At 35.9% G+C, this 24807-nt stretch overlaps 1 protein-coding gene across 1 annotated transcript in view; it reads left to right on the forward strand.

The window, feature by feature from the left end:
* polybromo (protein) overlaps nucleotides 1-24807 on the forward strand; it is a 702481-nt gene that overhangs the window by 482911 nt on the left and 194763 nt on the right. Inside the window, exons 27-28 of the mRNA XM_090389959.1 lie at nucleotides 5885-5969; nucleotides 21968-22043. Coding sequence (XP_090246085.1) covers nucleotides 5885-5969; nucleotides 21968-22043 — 161 coding nt within the window. The remainder of the gene's footprint in view (nucleotides 1-5884; nucleotides 5970-21967; nucleotides 22044-24807) is intronic.

A 24807-nucleotide genomic window follows, 5' to 3' on the forward strand; every position in this document is an offset into this window, starting at 1 on the left:
ACTTGGACATTAAACTTGATATCCCATCATCAATATCATTCATAAACACCGAAAACAACAACGGACCCAACACTGAACCCTGAGGAACTCCACTAATAACATTAGTCCACGTTGAGCAGTGTCCATTGATTACCACTCTCTGTCTTCTGCCACTCAACCATCCCCTTATCCATAGCAGCAATTTGCCTACAATGCCACACTGTTCCAATTTGTGCAGCAGTCTTCCATGTGCAACAGTATCAAAAGCCTTTCTAAGATCCAAATATATAATATCAAAGTTATTCCCTGCATCCAGTTCTTTTGTGACTACATCATAGTATCCAATCAAATTGGTCAGGCAGGACCTGCCCTTAACAAAACCGTGCTGCGTCTGAGATTTAACTGAATTCTTGTCTAGATGATCCTGCAGTGCTTCTTTAACCAGTGCCTCCATTAATTTACCTGGAACAGAAGTTAAACTAACAGGTCTATAATTACTTGTGTCAGCCTTTGATCCTCCTTTGTGAATTGGGGTTACATTTGCACATCTCCAGTCTATGGGTACCTCCCCTGAGTCCAAAGAAGCTCTCATAATTATGGCTAGGGGTTTGTTTACTTCCTTTGCTGCCTCCTTTAATATAACTGGATAGATCCCATCCACCCCAGGTGCTTTTTTTATGTTTATCCTCAACAATCTCTCCTCCACTTTCCTCTCAGTTATTACAAAATCATCCAGCTCACTGCCAATGTTTACTTTACCTACATCATTCTCCTTCCTGAATAACTCCTCATGCGTGAATGTAGATGCAAAATACTCATTTAGATTGTTAGCCACCTGAGCAGGATCCTCAACTGTTGAACCATCAATATCCAGTGGACCAATCTGATTCATCCCTTTCCTTCTCGAGTTTAAATATGTAAAGAACTCTTTTCTGTTTTTCTTTGCATCCTTTGCCAAGGATTTTTCGTAGTCTGCCTTTGCCTGCCTAATCTCCTTTGTGACTTGGTTACAGACCAACTTATATCTACCATAGGCTTCCATGTCACCCATTAATTTGTATGTATCCCATGCATTTTTCTTCTCTGCCACATGTCTCATTAGTTCATCTGACAACCATTTAGGCCTAAACCTTGAACAATATTTCTTAGTTGGTATGTAAAGCCTGGTAGCCTCCAAGATTAGTTCCTTGAATGCTTCCCATTTTGAGTTTGCTGTTGGTAACATCATCAGTTGGTCCCACTGTATAGAATTTAAATACTGTCTCAGACCATCATAGTCACCTTTACGAAAACAAAAACCCTTCCCTTTACCTCTGATGGTAGTTACCTCCTTGAGTAAATCCCACTTCAACACACTGTGATCACTGCCACCTAGTGGTTCATTTATCTGCAGATTCTTAATGCATGAAGAATCACTACTGATAATCAGATCAAGAGTATTGCTCCCTCTTGTTGCCTCACGAACATGCTGATGTAGAAAACAAAGAATACTAAACCAAAAGGATGATTCTGACATAGCTATAGTTATGTACTCCCAAGGTCATGGAGAGTAAAATAAGAGAAGATTCTGTTCTTTTTTTTCAGCGAGGAAGTACTTTGCTGCATGTGGCTACATGGTGCACAAGTTCCCATTGAAAAATGAACTTATAAATGCTGAGGTAGCACAAATTTCATCAGTCTGTGGTGTGTCATTTTCAAATTTGAAAATTTTTTGTGGACAAGTGTCCAGTACTTGGTATTTCTAAAGATAAATAAATAGAATGAGCAATAAATGTTTTACAGCATTACTTCTGTGAGTTTCACTTCATAATACCAGATGCTGTTATGCAGAATGAATTGATGTAGAGTGGTTGTGAAACTGACAAGTTCACAAGGATGCTTTAAATATATAACCACTTATACAAAATCATGCTTTTCATTTTAATAATCCACAGTGGTGGATGCTTGAGCTTACTCTGCCAGAAAAAGATCTAAACTCAGTTTTTGGTTTTTCTGAGAAAAACAAAATCTGAGTTTAGATCTTTTTCTGGTTGAAGCTTTGGAAATATTATTGGCTGATCAGCCCAAACAGGAGTGCTTTTGTTGTTATGCAAAATTCTGATGCAAGCAAAAGCAATCAAAATCACTTGATATCTGATAGAAAATTTTTAGGGTAAGCTAATACCTGAAAGCATACTGTACTGGGAAAAAAATCCTGTGTCTTTGTTTTAATATAAAATGTCTATGTTGTTTGTGAAATTTAATTTTCATGTGTGTGGAATATGAAAAATCTCCTGCCTTTTATGAAAAACCTGTTTTTATCTCCCGTTTTTTTTTTTTTAGGACTCAGCCTTTTTTAAAACATCTCCTGTTTTAATCCTGCTTGCAATTACCTAATCTCCAGACTTCTGAAAGTGAAAAGTTGGCAATTTTGAATTCAGGACATTTTAATCAAAGTGCATCTTTTAGTAACTCAGGCTTATACACTCACCCAGGTTTTATGAGACAATGGCAACCTTGTATCAGAAATATTCAATTTTTTAAAATTTATTAATTTATATGAGCCAAATTCTGGTAGGGACCTGAATGATTTTGTGATAACTAAAAGAAAAATAGTAGAGGAGAAACTGTTGAAGCTAAAAATAAAAAAGGCAGTTTCATGGATGAGATAAATTATATTAAAGGGAACAGCAAAAGAGATAAGCAAATCTTTTGCCATAATTATGATTCCCTTTATTCGGGGAAGATCCCTGTGGGCTGAAGATGTGGAAATATATTCCCAATTCATGGAGGGGGATCAAAGGGCAACAGATGTAATTACAGATGTTAGCTTGTCTTCCATTCCAGGGGAAAATAATGGAGCCACTAATTAAAGAAGTAATTCAGGATCATCTAGACAGAAATGCAGTTATCCTGGAATCACAGCATGGATTTGTTAAGAGATGATCTTGTCTGACCAGTCTGATTGTATATTATGATGCAGTAACAAAGAGACCGAATGCAAAAAATAACTTGGACATATATTTAGATTTCAGAAAAGCTTTTGATATTGTTGCACATAAATGACTGCTATAAAAATTGAAACAGTGGCAATAAGGGAAAGTTACTGCCATGGATAAAGGAAGGTTTGAGTGGGAGAAGACAGAGAGTGGTTATCAATGTGCACTGCTCTTAGATTGATGTTATTAGCAGAGTCACCAGGGTTCAGTACTGAGCCCATTGTTGTTTTCCATATTTATTAATGATATTGATTAAGACATATCTGGCATAATGTCTGTTTGCAGATGATACAAAGGTTGACCTTGTGTAGTTAATAACAGCAGTTAGAGTATGCTGTTGCTGCAACAAGATTTGGACAAATTAGACAGAAGTGGCAGTTGAAGTTTAATACTGACAAATGCAAGGTGCTTTATATGAGTAGCATTAATCCCAGATTACCATACCAGCTGTGTATGGTAATCTGGCCTGAGTGTGGTACCACACTTGGGGTAGTGGAGCATGAAAAAGACCTGGGGGGTAATTGTGCAATCATATATGAAGTTCTCTGAGCAGTGCAGCTTGCCACAACAGCATGTAGGGTTTTGTCAAGGATATACAGGAATTTTGTCAGCACGGATAAGATGATTATCCCATTGTATAAGGCAATGGTTGAGTCACACCTTAAATACTACGTACAGGTTTCGAAGTCTCATTGGATCTGCTGAACAGGTGCAGAGAAGAGCAAAAAAAGATTGGTGAGGGTTCAAGCAGCGTTCCTTCAGGATAATTTGAACAGGCTTCAAGAATGGTCGGAAAAGTGGCAGCTATGTTTTGCTGAGCCAAAAGAAAAGGTCTTACACTTGGGGAAAGCAACCCCAAAATAACTTATTCACTTGGTGGGATTGAATTAAAAACAGTAGAGGAAGGGATCTGGGAGTTATGATAGGCATATATAAAGTCCTCTGAGCAGTGTAAACAGGTGGCCAGGAAAGCCCATGGTGTCCCGCTGATGATTTATCGAAAAATAACCTGTAGAGATAGGGAGGTCGTAATCCCACTTTATAAGGCAATTATTAAACCACACTTGGAACACTGTGTCCAAGTATGGAGACCTCATCTAAAAAAAGAAATTGAACTTCTTGAACTGGTCCAAAGATGGGCCACTCCCATGGTGATGAGATTAGCAAAAGGATGACGGTACAAGGAAAGACTGATTATGTGGGCTACAGAACTTGGCAACCAGGCACCTTAAAGGGGATCTGTTCAAGGTTTATAAGGCTCTGAGAGGAGAGGGATTATTAAAATGAGTGAAGGAACTGTTATAACAAATTCCAGAACTAGAGGCCTTACATTCAAATTACAGGGGAAGAGTTTCAGACTAGATTGTAGAATGTTTTCTTTTAGCCAGCAAGTTGTTGATTATTGGAACAATTGCCTTCACAGATAGGTAAGGGTGACAATTTGAAGAAATTCATAGGTCAAACTATCCAGTTACCTACATGAGGAGGGAAGCACATAATTTATCTATTTTTCTTATCTTTTTTTCGCCAGTATAGCAAAAGCTTGTGGCTTCCTAGCATTATATGACTAATACTAATACATCAGCAATACAATCAGGGAAAAGGATGAGAACACTGCTCTAAATGCAAAGTACTGCATATGGATAGCAGTAACCCCAGAGAAATGTACCAACTATGTGGTGTTACACTCAGGGTAGTAGAGAATGAAAGAGACCTTGGGGTAATTGTGCAGTCAGATATGAAGTTTTTTGAACAGTGCAGACAGGCTTCCAGAGTAGGCCATGGGGTCTTGTCCAAATACAGGAATTTTACAAACAGGAATAAGGAAGTGATTATCCCCTTGTATAAGGCAATGGTCAGGCCACACCTTGAGACAGGTCTGTAAGCCTCATTTTAAGAAGGATGTGCATTTGCTAGCACGAGTACAGAGAAGAGAAGGGCAACAAGACTGGTGAAGGGAACAAAGGGGGTGCTCTTATGAAGAAAGGCTTAAGTTCTGCATATTGCAGCTTCTGGAGACTAGGCACCTGCGAGGCAATCTGATTGAGGTGTATAAGGCCTTGAATGGATTGAGCAGGCTATGCTGATGGGATTCTTCCTCTTGCTCAGATTACAAAACTGAGGGTGCATAGATTCAAACTGAGGAAAGACAGTTGTAAAATAGATGTGTGGAAGTTTGCCTTTAGCCAACAGGTAGTTGATTGCTGGAATAAACTTCCATCTTTTGTTGTGGAAGTTGATAGCTTAAATAAATTCAAGGCAGAACTAAACAAGCATTTGGAATGAATGGATCAGTGAAATGGGAAGGGTTTTTTTTATTTTTTTTTTATTTTTGGCTGATGCTGTATAAGCTTGCTTTCTTGGATCATGTGCCTCTACTAATGCTAATGCTAATCCATAGATATGATTTCCAGAAGTTAACAGTCATTGAGTTTTACTATACTCTTTTAGCCTGTCACATCTTTCCCACAGAGAATGACATCACTAATATTGATAAAATTGTATTATGCAGTTAGATGAAAAGGATTATTGCACCATTGGTCATATCACTAGCCAGGTGCTGAATACCAGTAGGAAATTTCTACTGATCCAGTTTGAGACTATCATCAAAAATATGGCAGTCAGTGAAGCACCAGGCTTGTTTGGCAACAGATATTCTATCTTGTTTTATTCAATATCTAATTTTTTTTTTTTTGTTTGAGAAAAAGGAAATTCATTTCCATTCAAATAGTTTAAATACTTCAAATTAATTAGTTTAATTACAATTAAATACCTGACTTTATAAATTTAATAAGTTATTAGGCTAGTGTACTATAATTGGTTGTGATGGTTGCATATGCAAATTTAAATTATAAATGTTCCCATATATTCACATTCATTTTTAAGTGAAAGTAATATGTTTTTCTTTTCAATTGTTTTGTTTGTAGAACGTTAAGTGTGAAGTTCAGAATCCTGAAGATGGTTGTGTATATTACGAACAGTTTACAATACCAGCAGGTGTTTTCAAACTAGGTAATATTATGTTAATTAAATAAATGTAAATAATACAAATATATGTAATCTCAGTCCATTTCCATCTACAATTTGCAAAGTCCCACTTACAAATCTGTAATCTTCTTTCATCTTCTCAACTTCAATTCATGCATGGTACTAAGTACTATAGGTTCAAATATCTTTTATGTTTGGATTTTCATATATAAAAAAAATATTTTCATAAAAAAGAAGAAAAAAAAAAAAAACACTTAACTATCTATCACTTATCTCATTTGTCCTCATTGTTCACTCTGATTACTTTCACTTTAAAGGTGGCACTTCTGCATATGTCTTTTGGTATTCCTTGTAGAGACTTCCTAATCTAAGAAGTCTCTGCAAGGAATACCAAAGGAATAAAGAGATATAATTTGATATATCTCTTTATCCCATTGTGTTAAATTATTTGTTGCTTCTATCGTTTTCTCAATTCTACAAATGCAGAATTTTTTTACTTTCTTTCTCTGAAGTTTGGCTTTCTCCACTGTAACATTCCTAACAGTAAAGTAATTTTTCTTGCTGATTTCAGTGGTAGAAACACCAGCTGGCTTCAATTTCTAAGTTGGTTTTTGCTCTTACCAGTGACCTCACACAACTCGTTTCTTTATCTAGGATATTTGACAATCTTAAGACATACTTGACACTCTTAATTTTTTTTTTTCTTGCCTAATAAGCCTTTCAAAATACAATCTAACATTACTCATCCTCTGGGTCCGTTGTATCCTCGTTAATTTGATATTGCATTATTCAAATTTAATATATTTTGAAGTCACTGCTGTAACCTGACTGGCAATAAGGTTGATAGGCTTTATATACATTATCACAGTTTATTTGAAATATAGCTATAGTATCCAGCTTGTGAATAGCTTATCTAATTGGATTCCAAAAGCAACCACAGGCAAATGAAATGGGAAAATGGAATTATAATGAAAATTTGCTAGTGTGCTTTGTATAGTGTCATCATACAGTATATGGCACCTAGAAATTCTACATTTCTGTTCACTTACCCAAAAATTGCATATATAATCACATAGAATTCACATAACTGTGCATGTAATGGATTACATGCACAGTTATGTGAATGTAATGGATTACATGCACACCCATAACATGAATGTGCATGTAATCCATTTTGTTTACACTGCTAGAAAAATAAAACAAAAAAAATACACTGATTACTAAAAATAGATACATGATTTCCCATTATGCAAAGATATTTGAACCTATAGTACTTAGTTCGCATGGAGGTTTGTCAGGAGCTGCAGTAGAATTTTTACTGCAGTTGGTGAGGTTCTGCACAAGGTGATAACACCAAAAAAAAAAAAAAGCAAAAGTTGTGGTTTCTTTAGGAAAGGTTATGGTCATCTCTTTTTTGATTTCCCAACACAGGTGCTTTGCATCTTCTCATTTCTTCATGTATTCATTCATTTTTCATTTTGAGAAAATGACAATGACTGCTTCAGAGAAAAGAGGTAGTTTCACATTTAGAGGATTTAAAAAAAATTAACTATTCTTCATAAAAAATTCACAAGGCATGTGAAATCTTTTTCAGTTTATCGCCTGTAATAACAAAGATCACTGGTTTCCATTTTTTGCCACTGCAATAGTCTTGCAGTTCAATACATATAGCTGTACATTAAAACAAATACTATGTTATTGTATTATGTAATTGTAAAGAAAGTGTATCCTTATTTTAGGATATTTGTTATTTTATATTTTTATAATCCATGTAGAAAAAGGGTGACGTTTCTCTCCTCTAGCACTGTTGCTTATTGAGTAAACATCATATAGCACTCAACAGTATAGCTATATTAGCTAATTAGAGTGCTAGCATAAATTAGTGCTGCTAATTTGCAATTACTTCAAACCAAGTGTGTAGTGTGTAGATACAGCTAGAAAAATGTACATTTGTGAGTATTCTCCATGACAATTTGCATATGACACTTTTTTATGCACATGACACTTTTTTATGCACACTGGGTTCCAAGGCTACTCACACCTGAGCAACAGCAAGTTCGCATGGAGGTTTGTCAGGAGCTGCAGTAGAATTTTTACTGCAGTAGGTGAGGTTCTGCACAAGGTGATAACAGCAGATGAGACATGGCTTCGTCATTTCAATCTTGGGAGTAAGCAACAAAGCTCTGTTTGGAAATCTGCATCATTGCAAACACCAAAAAAAAGCAAAAGTTGTGGTTTCTTTAGGAAAGGTTATGGTCATCTCTTTTTTTGACATTCAGTACAGCACATCAGTGACATCGCGTGCCCATTTAGGTTAGGTGTGCTTTTATTGGGGGGGGGGGGGGTTATGCAACCCACACTACAAAATTCATGTGTTAATTTGAAAGTACAGTTGCATTTTTATTGACATGTGAAAGTTTTAAGAGTGCAGCAGTACTCTTCTTAATTGGTCCAATGCAATTAATTGTAGAATAATTTTGAATACTTTAATTTACTAACTAATGTAATTTTAACTACACAGTCCGTAATTATGGAAAAACATAAAGGTTCCCTCGAATAAACAATAGCTATGCGTCGCACGCTATTTATGTGAGAAGCACAGAGGGTTTACACTTCATCATGAGAAGATTAGAATATCATTGGCAAATACTAGAGTGAGGCATGAATTATCTGTATTTTGTTATGACTTTTAAATACAACCATATAATATGCACAGAAATCTGAAAAAGTAATCACATGGGAAAATATTATTTTTCCAGATTGAATCAAAGAAAGGCTTAAAAAACTCATTTTACTTATTTATTTATACACCAGTTCAATCATCTCTTTTGCCTTAGGAACTGTGTTAGCACATCATCATAAAATGAATATATTTTCTTTAGTTCCAAAAGCAATGGCTTTTCAATGGTGAGCAAACTTAGACCACATAACCTTTCCTGCATTTGTGTTCCTCTATAATATATTTTTGTCATATGTGTTTATGTATTTTTGTATTTTTTGTATTCTGTATGTATTTTTGTCATAGTCCAAAAAAGAATGCTGGACTGTAGCAGTAGAACTCAGAATCGTCATGATAAGTTCCACTAATTTATAAATTTCCTTGAATGCAACCTGAAGCTGATTTTCTTTCATGAATTTTAATAGGTAATGCACTAGTTTCCTTGCAAATTCATCAAGAGAAAAGAGTACTTTTAGTTAATTTTTCAAACAAACATAGTCAAAAACTGATCTGTAGAAATCCTTTAATTTTTCTACAATAATACCATCAGGAAAAGTTTTCACATACTGATCATATCTTTTGCTACAAAGGAGTTGAAAAAATTCAAGTTTCAAAAGTGAAGAGTATCTCTTCCATCTCCAGGCACATGCAGTCAACTATTCCCTAGTATAATCAAAGGCACGTGCTCTTCTCCTCTTCTTCAGATCCTTTTCATCTTTTAGGCTTTGGCTCCTCAACCGTATGCTTTTCCTTTTTTGCAGAAACCCAAATATTATCAGATCCATGTTCCTTGTCATTCCTAAGCTGTTTCATAGTATCATGAAAGTTTGCAGTATATTATTCAAGATATCAGTATAGCCAAACAGAACAGAAAAAATTTCTAGCAGCTGTTTGAAAATCTTGCAAGAAATACAAAAACCCACAAGCTTTGATTACAGCATCCACATCCCATTCCCCAGAATTCTCCACATTGTGTTCAAAAAATTCAACAAGTTGAATTCTGTGACGTTTTACTGTGTTTGTTAAACGGGAAGTAAAGTTCCATCTGGTTGGTGCAACGGGGTAATTTATTAGCAACAAAACCTTGCAAAGCATTTACTCTTTTTGATGATTTAGAAAAAATGCTGCCAATCCACTGATAGTTTGGAAAAACAATCTGCATTCCTTGATATTTGAGTGGCTTTGCTTCAGAACTAAGTTTAAAACATGAGCATAGCTAAAATGATAGCTATGCTCTTTAGATATTGCTAAAAGGATAGGCCTGAGATAACTTTACTCTGCAACCCATTAATATGCCCACTCATGACACAGGTGCCATCCCACCAACTTGTCTTTAATATTAAATTCCTCAACTCTGTTTACATGTTTAAAAAAGACCACTAGACATTCTATCATCACTCACGTCTGTAAATCCGATGAACCTTTCGTGCGTTTGCCCATTATGGACAAAACGGAAAACAGTTGATAGCTGCGATTTTGACATGACATCAGAAGTTTCATCCAGAAGAATGCAAAGGTAGCGGAAGAAATTTCTTTCTTTATAGCATCTTTAACCACATCAGATATAGCATTAATGATATCATTTTGTACTGTGGAAGAAGTTCCTCGAAATACAGTCGATGCTTTTAAATGATTGTCTAAAAGAGGATCATACTCACAGAGCACATTTAAAAATTCTGTATAATTCCCTTGATTAGCTGAATTTTCAGACTCATCATGACCTCCCAAAGGAAGCTCTTGCTTAGCCAAACCACATACAGCATCAATTAATCTTTTTAAAATGTCTCTATTTTCCTTTACTTGTTCATTATGATGGTTAATTTCAATTTTTCTTTGACTGTCAATGAGAGTGTCAGTTCTTTGTTTTCCAGACATCTTAAGATTTAGAAATGACTGAACATGTGATTGGGATCACTCATGTTTTTGAACTGCTGCGGCTACATGATTAAGATTGGAATACCCGTACTTATTCCAAACACCTTTCTCTTTGGAGAATAATAAATTAGGCCAACAAAAAAGTCTTGACTGCACTTCACATCCAGTTAACCATTCTACTGTATCGTATTGTGAAACAGAGAAGCGTCTCGTGTACTCAGTTTTTGAATCTTTGTGCTTGCGTAGTAAATTTGGAAGAGGAGGATGAGGCTTACCTTCTTAGACTATGTTCATACAATCCGCAAAAGCTCTGTCAGAAAATGGGACATTCAGTACATTGTCAACACTGTTTCCCATTGTAAATATGGGCAAAAAAAGCGATAAATTATGTCTGAAAAAATTATAAATATAAATGTATATTAAAAACCTGCCTAAATTGGTGTCATAAACACGTTGGTTCACATTTTGCACATGCAAAACAGACAAAACTCAGAAAATAAAAATAGCAACTCATGACAAGTGACAGCATTGAATTGGATTACTTCACACAATAGTCAATCACAACCACTAACTATTTCTGGGTGCTGTTGTCTCAGCGCATACCTTGCCATGCCTTCTGGACAGTTTAAAACCAGTGGATGGCTAAGAATTTGACCTGCTGCGCTATCTGTAGTCTGTCTAGAGATATTTGTGACCGCACACCCGGGCTATTAATGAGGCTAATAATGCGAATGTGATATGATGTTTACATGCTGAAACTTCTCTTTGTGAAACATTGTATATTGGATTTAATTTTAGGAATCCCGTGAAGCCAGCAAACAATTAAGGGAGTCTTTTACAGAAAAAAATGCAAAAATATAATATATTGGTGACATTGCGATTTCAGGGTGTGCACTGCACACTCTGAATATGCCCTTGCAACACATTCTTGTTGGTTGCTCTCACTAAAACAACATCCTGAAAGAGCAGCTTTCAGTTTTAGTTTACACACAACTTACAGGAGTCACTGACACTAATGCACAAATTAGGGAACAATGCAAATTTAGCTGGATTTTCCAGATATCTAAAATGAATCCAATTATGTAACAGGCTGTAATGTATGATAGTCTTGAACGTAAAGAGGCCTTGTTCATGGGCAACTTTTGGATAGATGCATCTTGGCCTCAGAAACTCTTATGCCAAAAAAAACCTCAATTCAACCAACTAACCAACAGAAGGTAAGGTTATTTCTTTCTCATAAGCAAACCATAGATGACAAATTGAAGGAAAGGAAATTATTAACTGACTAAAGTATTACAAACCTGTCAAGAACAGTTAATTGACCTTATTGCAAGGAAATGACATTGGAAATTTTTAACTTACATTTTTTTTAAGAAAAAAAAAATTAATTCTCGTGTGAAGAAAAATTAAAATTTTGTGTTTATTTCCTTATTACGTCTTATTAAATTAATTTAACATTTTATATTAACTAAACACTTGAACCTGACATTGATTAGTAACCCATAAGATGTGGGACACACGGATTGCATATGTTACTAGCAAGGTGTAAAATCCAGGCAATGTATAGAATGCCTGGCAAAGCATGAAATAAACTTTTCTTTGTCATTCTATGATGGCATTATTAAGTGAATCACATTTCCAACTTTTATACAAAGGCATAGCTGGAGGAAATACTGCCCCTCTTCTCTTGCTGTTAAAATGAATATATATCTGTCTTAAATACTAAATGTAATATAAAATAATGTTTATAACATGAAAACTTTGAGGACTTTCCATCCACTTCCCACTACTATGTTCCTAACGTACAGAATTTTGTGAAGTTTTCTTTTTTTATATTTATACTATATATTAATTTTGTGCCTTACTTTATTTTATATGAAAATATTACAATAAATTGTTATATTCACAATGTCCCTATCTTATTTCTCAAATTTTTTTATGTATATATGGATCTATTTTCATGCATATGATCCTTTTTGAATTTTGTAGACAGAGATTTTTACTATAGTGTACTATTTCCTTAATTCCACCTAGTGGATTTGTGTTTGTTTGTTTGTTTGTTTCAGAAACTGCACTATCTGTTTTGAAATTTTTCAAGAATAATTTCTTAAATACAGTAGAGTATCAGTTATCCGGAATAATAGATGTCAGACCTTTTCCGAATAATTTTTCCGATAAGATTAAATAAATTTAATCTTTCCTTACGATTAAATTAAATAAGATTAATTAAATAATAAAAAAAAATTATAAACCAATCTCGGAAAAGCAGAAACATCCATTCATGCATTTTTGTGATTTTTAGATTTTTAAATCATCTCGGTTTTTTCAACTTACCGATAATGAGCATGGACAATCTGTGCATTCAGTGGCATTTGCACACATAGCAATTGTAACTTGTTCTTTTCTCATCTTAAAACTTGGTGAAGGCATTTTTCTTTTAGTGGCTAGGGTTTTTCTCAGTAATGCTTTCCATAATAATCCTGTCTCATTAACTTTATAAATGTTTTCTTTCTCATAGTTTGCTATAACTAAAGCAGACTTCCTTTTCAAAGGACACCATTGCCGATTCGTCTTCAGAAAGTTTCTTACCTTGAATATATAGTTCACGTATTCCATCTCAGTTCAAAGTTTTTCAGCCAACCTGTGCTTGCCTTAAAATCTTCATTACCTCTAATTTTTGATTAAAGTCCAATGCTTTTTCACAAAACATTGGGCCAGACACTGGCTCACCTAAACTTCGCTCTGAAGAAAACAAAAAAAAATAAAATAAAGTGAGTGCACTTTCAGGTTTCAACATCATCTTTTTCCTGCTAGATCCTCCTTCACTATCCACAATCAACACAAATTCTGTTATAGCATTGGAATTTTTCTTAATGCCATAAATTGTTGAAGTTCCGCACATTAAACTCTTTGGAGAGATTTCCTGATTTTTCACCTTTTCTAATTCTATTAATAATTTCCGTGTTTTTTTTTTATTGCAATATTAAAACTGTGTGTTTTCATTTCTTTCACATTTTATAAAAATTGAGAAAAATAATAAATCAGATGATCTTTACATCATCTGCAAATTTAGATATCATGCCCTCTATATCCCTTCATCGATGTCATTTAAGAAAATCAAAAACAACAGTGGTCCCAATACTTATTCTTGGGGAACCCCACTTCTTACATTAACCCAATCTGAGGAATAACCATTTATCAAAACCCTGCGCCTGCTGCTCTGAAGGATTTTCCCTGTGATTCCAACCTATTCCAACTTATAAAGTAACTGGCCATGTGGGACTGAGTCAAATATTCTGCTGAAATCTAAATAAACAATGTAGAAATTATTCCCTAAATCCATCTCACGAATGACCCTGTCAAAATAGCTAACCATATTTGTTAAACATGACTTTCCCTTTACAAAACCATGCTGTGTATCCTTCAGAATTCCATTTCTGTCTAAATGATCCTAAATTCCACCCTTGAATATTGCCTCCATGATTTTCCCCTACTACTGAAGTCAGACTGACTGGTCGGTAATTTCCCACTACACTCTTGGAACTGCCTTTATATATTGGCAATACATTGGCACTTTTCCAATCCAACAGAATCTCTCCTGAGTCCAGTGATGTTCTCATAATTAGCCTTAATGGTTCAATGCACTCACTTGCTGTCTCCCTTAAAATTATAGGCTATGTGCCATCAACCCCAGGAATTTTACTCGTCTGTTGGCTCAAAAGGTTTTTCATCATGTGAAATCTCAATATCATTAATAACATATTTTTCAACTTCACTCCCATAATTTCTCATTAACATAAAGGGTTTTTCTTCTGTAAATGTTGTTGCAAACTAACCATTGAGTTCATTTGCAACATCAGATGGGATATATAATACTATCCCACGTCCATTGCATAGGGTCCTATCTGATTTGTTCTCCTCTTCTTTGTATTTATATATGTGAAAAATTCCTTATCTCCACTCTTTGCCAGCGATTTCTCATAATCTGCCTTTGCCGGCCTTATCTTTTCTGTGGCACTATTACAGATCAATTTGTAGCTGTTATAGGTTCATTATACATCCAACTTGGAATCCTGCTCATTGGAAAACAGGCCTTGAGCTTCGGGTTCCATATCCTGCTCATGGAATATTTTTTCAATGGTATTTATACATTCAAGGCTTCTGTGACTAATGTTTTATAGGTATACCATAGTTCAATTGTATTTGCTCTCTATGAGATATCTACCCAGTTAATAGAGGCCATGTAACAACTTTTTTTTTTTTTATGTGAACCCCAAACACTAGAGGTATTAGAACCTATAGTACTTAGTACCGTGCTTGGGTTGGAGGTTGAGAAGACGAAAGAAGATATTTGTTGACATTGGACTTGAACTTCTGTAGATTGTAATTTTCAGGAAATATGTATGAAGGAAGGCTGTTCCAGAAAATGGCAGTTGAATGAATAAATGAGGAAGATGAAAAGTTGGTTCTGTGGGTTTGAAGTTGGACAGTAAATGGATGTTTGCTGGTGGCGGCACGCGTTCGGACTGTTTTGAAAGAGAGAGCGGGAATTATAGAAGCCAATTCAGAAGAACAGTGCCCATGGAAGTATCTGTAGAAGAGACATGCAGCAGAAACAGTGCGTCTATGAGAAAGCAAGTGGAGAGACTCTGTTAGAGGTGAATCATTAATTAACCTAACTGCCCTCTTCTGAATGGAATCAAGAAGCCTGAGAGAGGTTTTGGGGGTACCACCCCAGATGTGGGAACAATATACCATGGCAGGGCGGATTTGCGATTTATACAGAATGAGTAGCTGTTTGGAAGAAAAGTAACGCCGAGAGCGAAAGAGAAAACCAAGTTTTTTAGATGCAGAGGAAGCAATATTTGTAATGTGCTTGTGCCAGGAGAGATTAGAAGTCAGGGTAATCCCCAAAAGAGATATATCATTTTGCCTAGAAATCGGAGTGTCACTAAAGATAAGCATAGGAGCAGAAGAATCCTTTTTGCGAGATATAAGACAAGACCGAGTTTTAGAAGGGTTGAAATCAACTAAGTTGTCTTTGCCCCACTGGAGAATTACATGAAGATCGGCATTTAAGGAATTGGTAGCAGATTTTCGAGAAGTTGAAGCTGATTAGGCACGACAAGTTTCCTCAAAATGGAAAGTGGAATGCAATGTGCTATCATCGGCAAAACTATGAATAGGATTTCCAGTCAATGGAAGAAGGTCATTAATATACGAGAGGAAAAGAGTGGGGGAAAGAACTGAACCTTGGGGGACACCGGCATTAATGGAGAAGTTAGAAGACAGAGAGCCATCTACCATCACCCTCAGTGAGCGATCAGAGAGAAAACTTGATAACCAATTACAAAAAACAGTTGGCAAAACCATAAGATGGAAGCTTGTTTAGAAGACCTTTATGCCAAACACGATCAAAAGCCTTTGAGATGTCAAGAGCAACTGCTTGTATTTCACCAAACTTTTCCATTGAATTAGTCCATAAATGGGTAACATAAGCCAGAATATCATCAGTGGATCGACACTGGCAGAATCCATACTAGCGATCGTTGATCAGACGGAAGGTTTCTAGGTAGTTTAAGAGTTAGCGGTTAATTGATTTCTCCATTACTTTAGAAAGAGTAGAAGTAATTGCAATGGGACGATAATTGGATGGGAGGGATTTGTCATCCTTTTTAGGAACTCAGAGTCTCCTGCTTGCGGGGGAATAGCTGTGCTTGTAAAATCAAACATACTGTTCAAACAAATTCACTTACAAACTAGTCTAGAAGGTTTGGCAGTATATATTTCAATTGGTATATCAATAACCCTAACTTCTATATATATTACTCCTTCTCAACGAGGTGCCTCCGTAGCCAGGTGGGAAGGAGCAGCAGTGCGTAGCACACGCTTCTTGATTACACCGGGGTTCGAGCCCATCACCACCAAATACGGAGGATGCGGAAAGGTCAAGGGAATGACCACCGCATATTCCCGGAGCAATATGGCCTTAGTTGCTAATGCTCCTAAATAACCAACAAACAAGCTCCCTTCTCAACCATTTTCAAATACAGAACTTGATAATCTGGTTATGCAACTATCATCTCCAATCTGCCTTTTTGGTGACTTCAATGGCCACCATCCATTATGGGGGTTGCCTGCGATTGACACAAGAAGCAAATTAATCGAAGCATTCATGAATAATGACAACCTAACTATACTAAACTCTGGATCTCCCACTTACATTCATTTACCTAGGGGATCTACTTCTGCAATAGACTTGTCAATCTGCTCACCATCAATTCTTCCAGGCATGACATGGTCAGTGATAAACGATTCTCTAAACAGCAATCACTTTCCAATCCTTTGCTTGTTACAAACACGGGTAACTCCAACTGTCAAGCACCGATCCACCTGGAGGTTCAAGAAGGCAAACTGGGAGAGCTACTCCACTCTGGTTCAATTAGACAGTAATTATGTTCAGCAATATCCAATTGAAGACGTAACTACCTACATTACCATTCAGATACTAACTGCAGCTAAAAATTCAATGCCGTAGTCACGTGCCCCCACCTCACGTGCTCAACCTCACGTGCCCCCACCATAACAACTGGTGGAATACAGATTGCTCTGATGCCAAACGTGAGAAAAACCGTGCTTGGAACAAATTCCATAGGTTTCCTACGACCAGTAATCTAATTGAATACAAAAGACTTAAAGCCAAAGCAAGGCAGATTAGATGAAAAGCCAAATGTGACTCCTGGATCTCATTTGCCTCAATTCTCACCAAAGACACTGATCCACTACTCATTTGGAGAAGAATAAAAGTGCTAATGGAAAATTCTCTCAACCACCCTCTCCAATACTTTGCTGGAATGGGAAAGATCTATCTGCACCTAAGGAAATCACAAATGCACTAGCAGAGTCATTCTCTACAATATCTGCTTCTGCTTCTTACTCCTTCTTTCAGCGCATCAAGGCAGATGCAGAATGCTGCAAAAATAACTTCTCCACACAGCTCTCACTTCCATAAAATGAACCGTTTAATTTAACAGAAATTAAGGAATCCTTAAATAAATCTTCAAATAGTGCTGCCGGCCCAGATGGCATACATTACATCCTGCTAAAACAATAATTTGAAGAGGACTTACGTACCCTACTGATCTTCTATAACCAGATCTCAGAAAATGCTTATCCGCTTTCCTGGCATCATTCTTTCATACTTGCCATAACAAAACCAGGCAAAGACCCTTCTTTGGTTAAAAATTATAGGCCAATATCTCTCACAAGCTGCATGGGAAAAATTTTTGAAAGAATGGTACATGCGAGGATTACCTGGATCTTAGAAGCAGAGAATCTTTTAACAGATCATCAGAGTGGCTTTCATAAGAATAGATATCCACTCTTGTTGTCCTTATGAAACCTGAATAGAATATTCGCAATGCCTTTGTCATGAAGCAACATCTAGTTATGGTCACTTTAGATATTGAAAATGCATTTGATACTACCTGGCGACATGGTATTATTATGGACCTTTATCATCTAGGACTAAGGGGTTATCACTCTCAGGTAATTCAGAATTTCCTACACCACTGCTCTTTTCAGGTCTGTTATCAGAACATACTGTCTACATCCCATATTCAGGAAGAATTAATACCACAGGGCTCTATACTCAGCGCAACGTTATTTGCATTTCATGTCAACAGCGTAACCAGAGACATCCCCAAAACTGTGGAGGCTTATATGTACGCAGGTGACCTTGCCATCTCCTGCCAGTTGCAAAGCATGAACATCATTGAACGTCAACTCCAACTTGCCATTAACAGAATTGACTCCTGGATGTCACGCAACGTATATAAACTAGCTGAACAGAAGTTTACCACCACTCACTTTTGTAAGCAATGTGCTCTCCATCCCCATTCTGAACTACAGCTAAACAGTAATCTGATACCAGTAGTAAACAGCATGAGATTTCTGGGCCTGATATTAGATAGTAAGCTTAACTTCAAAGCACATATCAAATATCTATGAACTACTTGTCTGAAACAGTTGAACATGCTTCGGTCTGTCTCATCCATGTCACGGGAAGCTGATCAGTACTCCTTACTTCACCTCTACAAGTCTCTGATCCATTCACGCTGAGATTATGGTTCTCCCATATATGACTCAGCTAGGAAAAGCACATTAGAACGGCTAAATGTCATATAGCACAGTGCTCTGAGGACTGCGCTGGGAGCATTCAGGACTTCTCCAATGCAAAGTCTTTACATTGAAGCCCACGATCCTCTATTACATCTTCATAGGAAAACAATATTGCTTTTCTGTGCTTCTAAGATCCAGAGTCTTCCATCACACCCCAGTTGGGAGTATCTTTATCACACTCGGGATTCTTTCTATGAGGATAAGCCACATGAAAATTGACCTGCTTCACTCAGGATCAAAGATCTTATTCAGAGTTGGAATATCGATTTAGCTGATATTTTTCAGAACACAACTGCACCTGTTCCACCTTAGATGTAAGTTTCTTCCTCCCATGATACACACTTTCTCCAGTAGAGGAAGAATGTCATACTTCCCTACAACATCAGACAGTTGCACTAAGCTCATGCTACTCTTAACTCTTATGCCTGTAAAATATATACAGATGGATTGAAAACTGACAGTATGGTAGGTGCTGCAGCTGTTTTTCCTTCATGTACAATTACAGCCACACTACCATTAGCATACAGTGTCTTCACTGCTGAACTTTATGCCATCAAGTTAGCACTTAGTAAGATCATTGAACTTTCCATACCACCTGCAATAATTTACACTGATTCCCTCAGTGCTATCTATGCTATAAGAATTTCTCCTCTTCTCATTGTACATTGAAACACATTCATTCCCAGCTATTCTCCTGCAGCGTGTCCAATCAGTCAATCAGCTTTTGCTGGATCCCTGGCCATTCTGGCATTCCAGGAAATGAAAGTGCTGGCTTTGCTGCTAAGCATCCTCAACCCGCTTTCTCACAACATCTTCAGGTTCCTTACACTGATTATAAGCCTGTTATTCACAAAGCATGTTACAACAACTGGCCACAGATCTGGAAAAGTAACACCAACAATAAACTTTACCAGATAAAACAAGAACCAAAGCTGTGCCTCTCTGGCTTCTGACAAAACAGATGAGAGGAAGTGGTGTTGGCAAGGCTGAGAATTGGACATATGCTTCATATCCATCTCTTCCTGTTATTGGGAGAAAACCCACCCCAATGCTCATCCTGTAACAGTCAACTTATGGTCTGCCATTTTCTGCTGGATTGTCCCTTATATTCAACCATCTGGTCAAACAAACACTTCACATGATTTATCTCATATCCTAGGAAACGATGCAAATATTGAAGAACTTTTAATATACTTAAAATGTATTGGCCTATACAAGAGTATATAATTTAACAACTATAAGGATATGGTCATGCAATTAAACTATGAATAGACACAATTTGGCCTCAGTAGCCCTTTCATAAACTCAATAACAACAACAACATATCTGGAAAGTTAAAGTCCCCATTAGATGACATTCTGATGTGCTTGTTCACTGTATATGTCTGTACAGTTGTTCATATACTCATCACAGTTATTAAGCCTATAACATGCTCCTACTCATTTTTGTTTTACCTCGGGTTATATCATTCCATACTGATTCAGTATTGCACTGGCCACCCATGTCCACTGTATACATTGCCTTAGAGTTTATGTGCTTCTTAACCAAAAGCATAACTCCTCCTGCCCTGTTTGTCCTTTCTATACACAATGTGTACAGAAAGGACAGACTCTATATTTAAATTATCTGAGTAACACTGTGTCTCTGATATCTTCACAGTGCCTGCATTTGATGATTTGATCAGTATTTAAAATTTGTCAAATTTATTTACTATTCTCCTACTATTAGTGTACATACAGGTATACCTGCAACTGTTTTTATTCTTAGTAAACTTAACAGCCCGTGTATTTGCTTGTTCCACAAGGACCCCAGTTCTTGAAATCATCTACACCTTGCTTTCAAATTGTTGCATGTTCTGGTAGAAGCAGTCTTATAGGTATACTAATCTTTTTTATTTGTGAAAGGCATTGCTTTCATTGACACTTTAAATGATTTAGGAGTGCCTTAGATAACCTTTGGAGGACTGACAAAAATTCCCCGGGCAACCATAGATCAGAAAATTATGTTGACCTCACTCATAGCTATGTCTTTAAAAATGCATTTACTTCAATTCTATTTTCCCTTATCTTTTTCCCACCAAATCTGGTTCTATCAAGGTAAGTCAATCAGTCATGAAAGTGACTGACTTACCTTGATATTCTGTGAAACCTGTGAAATTCTTCCATGTCCACTTGAATTATCATTATTTTTTCACAGATATGTTAACTAACTATCAGAAGATTGAGTTTTATATAAATGAAAAAGTTAATGTTAATGCTATTGAAATTATAGCATAGTAATGGCTGTCAGTTGTGCACCACTATTATTATAATTGATACGTTTAATTCAAAACTAGTCATCATTTTGGTTACAAATAGTTTCAGTAGATTTAAAAATTTATCTACCTTTGTCTAGAAAGTAATCCTTTGTAGTTATTGATTAATTTTTATTTCTCTAGCCCATGTTTTTTATATCTTGGCAGTGTTCAATGCACCTGGTGAAAGCAAAACTGTAATGTGACCAGGGCATATGTGTATTTTATGTAGCCATTTGCAGTTCATTAACTTTTGAAATGCTAATGTATGTTTTAAAAACAAATAAAATCACTTAAATGCCTTTAGTTTTAGTGATTTTATTTGTTTTTTAAACATACGTATTAGCATTTTAAAAGTGACCTTTACTATGATATTATGGTGTGTATGTGTAATGCAATTGTAAAATATAGATCCTGGATTGAAACTTACTTAAAAGGCATTTTTGTGAGGTAAAATCTATTGTCTCTTAAATGTCATGAGCAACTATTTAAGTTTCTGTGGAATTAATCCTTAGATTAGTTAACTCCCCCTGCCCCTTTAGATCAGTAGTGTCTAAAAGCTGAACAGGTTGTAGTTGTCCAAATAACGTTTGAATTTCCCAATCTGTTCAGCCTCAGCTATCCATAGAGGATAGTTGAGGGTGAATTTTAATTTTACTTGCAAAAATAAAATACTCAAAAATTCATAAAGACAGTTTCTCTTGTTTCAAAAGGCTTGCTAGCACATAGTACCTTTACTGTAATTATAATTAGATATGAGAATGAATAAATTTCTTTCAAAATTATAATGATTGTTCATATGCAGTCAGTTCTCTGTTACAATTTAATATATGAGCTTGTATATAAAAAAAAAAAGTGTTTACCATTATTTTAATTGGAAGATCCCATCATAGTTCTTTATTTTAATGTTTTGATTATTAAATTACAGTTTAGTGATTTTTTTTTTTTTTTTAGGTGACTGTTGTTATGTCCGTACAGAGCATGGAAAAACTCTGATCGGTAGAATTGACAAAATGTGGGTCAATAAGAGGTAATCTGCTGTTTAGTTTTCTTTGCATTATTATGAAGAGTAATAACATAAATTATAGCCAGTGCTTCAATTTAAATTAATAAGATGTTTATAAAGAAACACTTAACTATGTGCAGTAACAAAGGCTTTTTTCCTTCTTTGACTTTATAGGCTTGCTTTCTTGCATCATATACCACTAATAATAATAATAATAATAATAATTTGTGACAAGATCTGGATTGGAACTTCTATTAAAAGATTATTATACATCAGCCATTAATGTCAGGGTTATTAATTTCAGATTAAGAAATAATAAATAAAATCATTTCCTTTAAATGTCATAGCAGCCTATATATGCAGGGCACAGATATATGACAGTAATTTCACAAAAGACTCGTGAATGTAAAAGAGAAAGCCAGACAGAATTTTACTTAATCTACTGCTTAGGAGTCCCAATCTGTAGTTGATCTGGCAGGAGCCCACCGAACAATAGACTGAATTAAAGTCATTATATTTAAAACCATATTTTATTTGCACTTAATCTAGGCGCACATTACATACATACAACTTTAATGTCTATAACAAAGTTATCACCCAAAGTTCATGGTCAATAAAGTCCAGGACTTAAAACATAATATGCACATCTAAATAAAGGAGATGTGCATAGTTGCTGATTGTAAATGCTATCTGTAATTCAAGCACCTCTGGTCACTGTTTCAAAAATTAACTTATTTGACACAATGCCAAAATTCTCCAGTTCAGAATCTTTGTCACGGTCTTAATTTGCTTATCAGAACAAATATATTTGTATTATTCCAAAATACTCTTATTGTATATAGACAGTCCTTGACTTTTTGATGCATCATTTCTGAAAATATCTCCAAGTTATTAAACTGTTCTCCATATCTCCAAGTTATTAGACTTATATTAAATTCCATTAAGCTCTGTTCTCAGATAGCTAAAAAATATTATAAAATTTCTAATTATGGTATTAATTTTTAGTTGAGAATGGTGACTTTGCCGGGAATTATGATGCAGACTCAGAAGGTTCTCCTGCTGATTTTGATAATGCAACATCTACTTCTCAAAATTTGAAAAGTCTGTTGGGATGTCTCTCAACCATTGAGCCTTTTTTTTTTCTGCATTAGGGTCAAATTCTCCATATGTTAAGAACTTCTCAAAGGAAATGAAGTAGGCTCCATTGTAGTCCTTCACATATAAAGTATTTGTGAGGGTTCTTTTTAATGATTTCATTATTATTTTGTTCTTCAAGTGATGACTAACTTGCCTCTTGCATGGCAATCAGATCTTCATTCTTGGAGATATGCTCTGAATAAAATGCAGTCAGTTCATCCACATCTTCAGTGCTGACTTCCAAGGCCAGTTGATTATTAAGCTGAACACTTTCCATAGTGGCTGCTTCAGATTTTGAAAAACCTTCAGAATTTTTTAACTAGCTCTAATTCAGGATATAGCTGCTTTTAGCAGTCCTTCCTTTATTTTCAAAGGAGTCCAAAAGTCTCCATTGTTGTTGAATAATATATTGACAAATGATGCAAGCTTATACACCATCAGCAAAAAAGAAGAAGAAAAAAAAAAAAAAACTATCAACCTCATCTGTCCATCCTATCTAACATGTCTTCATCCTATCTAACTTGTTCTCCAGTCTCTTTGCAAGTGACTAGTATCCAAGTACTGCAGTTTACAGAACTGAAGTCTTTTGTATTAAGGATACCCTTTGTGTTCTTGACTAATCTGGTTGCCCTTCTCTAGACCTGTCTAAGGGATCCACATACTTCTTAAAATGTGGCCTAACCATTGTCTTCTGTAATGGGATACTCACCTCCTTGTCCCTGTTGGCAGAGTTCCTGTATGTCATTGACAGAATCCCCATGAATTATTCTAGCAATCTGTCTGCACTGCTGAGAGGCTTCGTGCCAAACTCTACAATTACCCCTAGGTCTCTTTCATTCTCCACCACTTTGAGTGTGATACCACTTAATTGGTATGTTATTCTGGAATTACCTTGCATTTACTAATGTTAAACCTCAATTGCCAGTTTTCAGCCCATCTGCCTAATTTTTCTAGTCTTGCTATAGCAGTATGCCCTTATTCTTATCATTAACCACCCTGTCAATCTCTGTATCATTTGGAAACTTAAATAATAAACTTGATATTCCTCATCAGTTTCTTTATTGAATACTGTGAACAGTATTCATTAATGCACTGAAGCCCCAGCACTGAAACCCAAGGACCCACTAATAACATTAGTGTTACTAGTCCAAGAAGAGCAGTGCCCGTCATTTATAACTACCATATAGTTTCTGCCACTCTACCATCCCTTTACCCATAGTGGTAGCGTGTCCCTAATGCCACACTGTTCCAACTTAGACAGCAGTCTTTTGTTCAGAAGTGTCAAAATCTTTACTGAAATCTAAATATGTGATGTCAAAATTATTATTGGAATCCATTTTCTTTTGTTACTGATAATTGTAGTGCATCATAGTAGCTAATTAGATTGGTCAGACAGAATCCTTCCCCTCTTTGACAAACCTATGCTGTGATTTCCATATAATTCCTTTCCTGTTAAGAGTCTTCTTTAATCACTGACTCCATTATTTTCCGTGGAACAGAAGTCAAGCTTACAGGTCTGTAATTGCTCACATAAACCTTCGATCCCCTTTATGATTAGGAGACACATTTGTATGCAGGCAATCTACAGATTGGATCCCTGAATCCAAGGATGCTCTTATAATTATAGCCGAGGGTTTGCTTCCCTCTTTTG

Source organism: Mastigoproctus giganteus, chromosome 2 (assembly GCF_048544385.1).
Source record: "Mastigoproctus giganteus isolate SK-2022 chromosome 2, ASM4854438v1, whole genome shotgun sequence".
NCBI lineage: Eukaryota > Metazoa > Arthropoda > Arachnida > Uropygi > Thelyphonidae > Mastigoproctus > Mastigoproctus giganteus.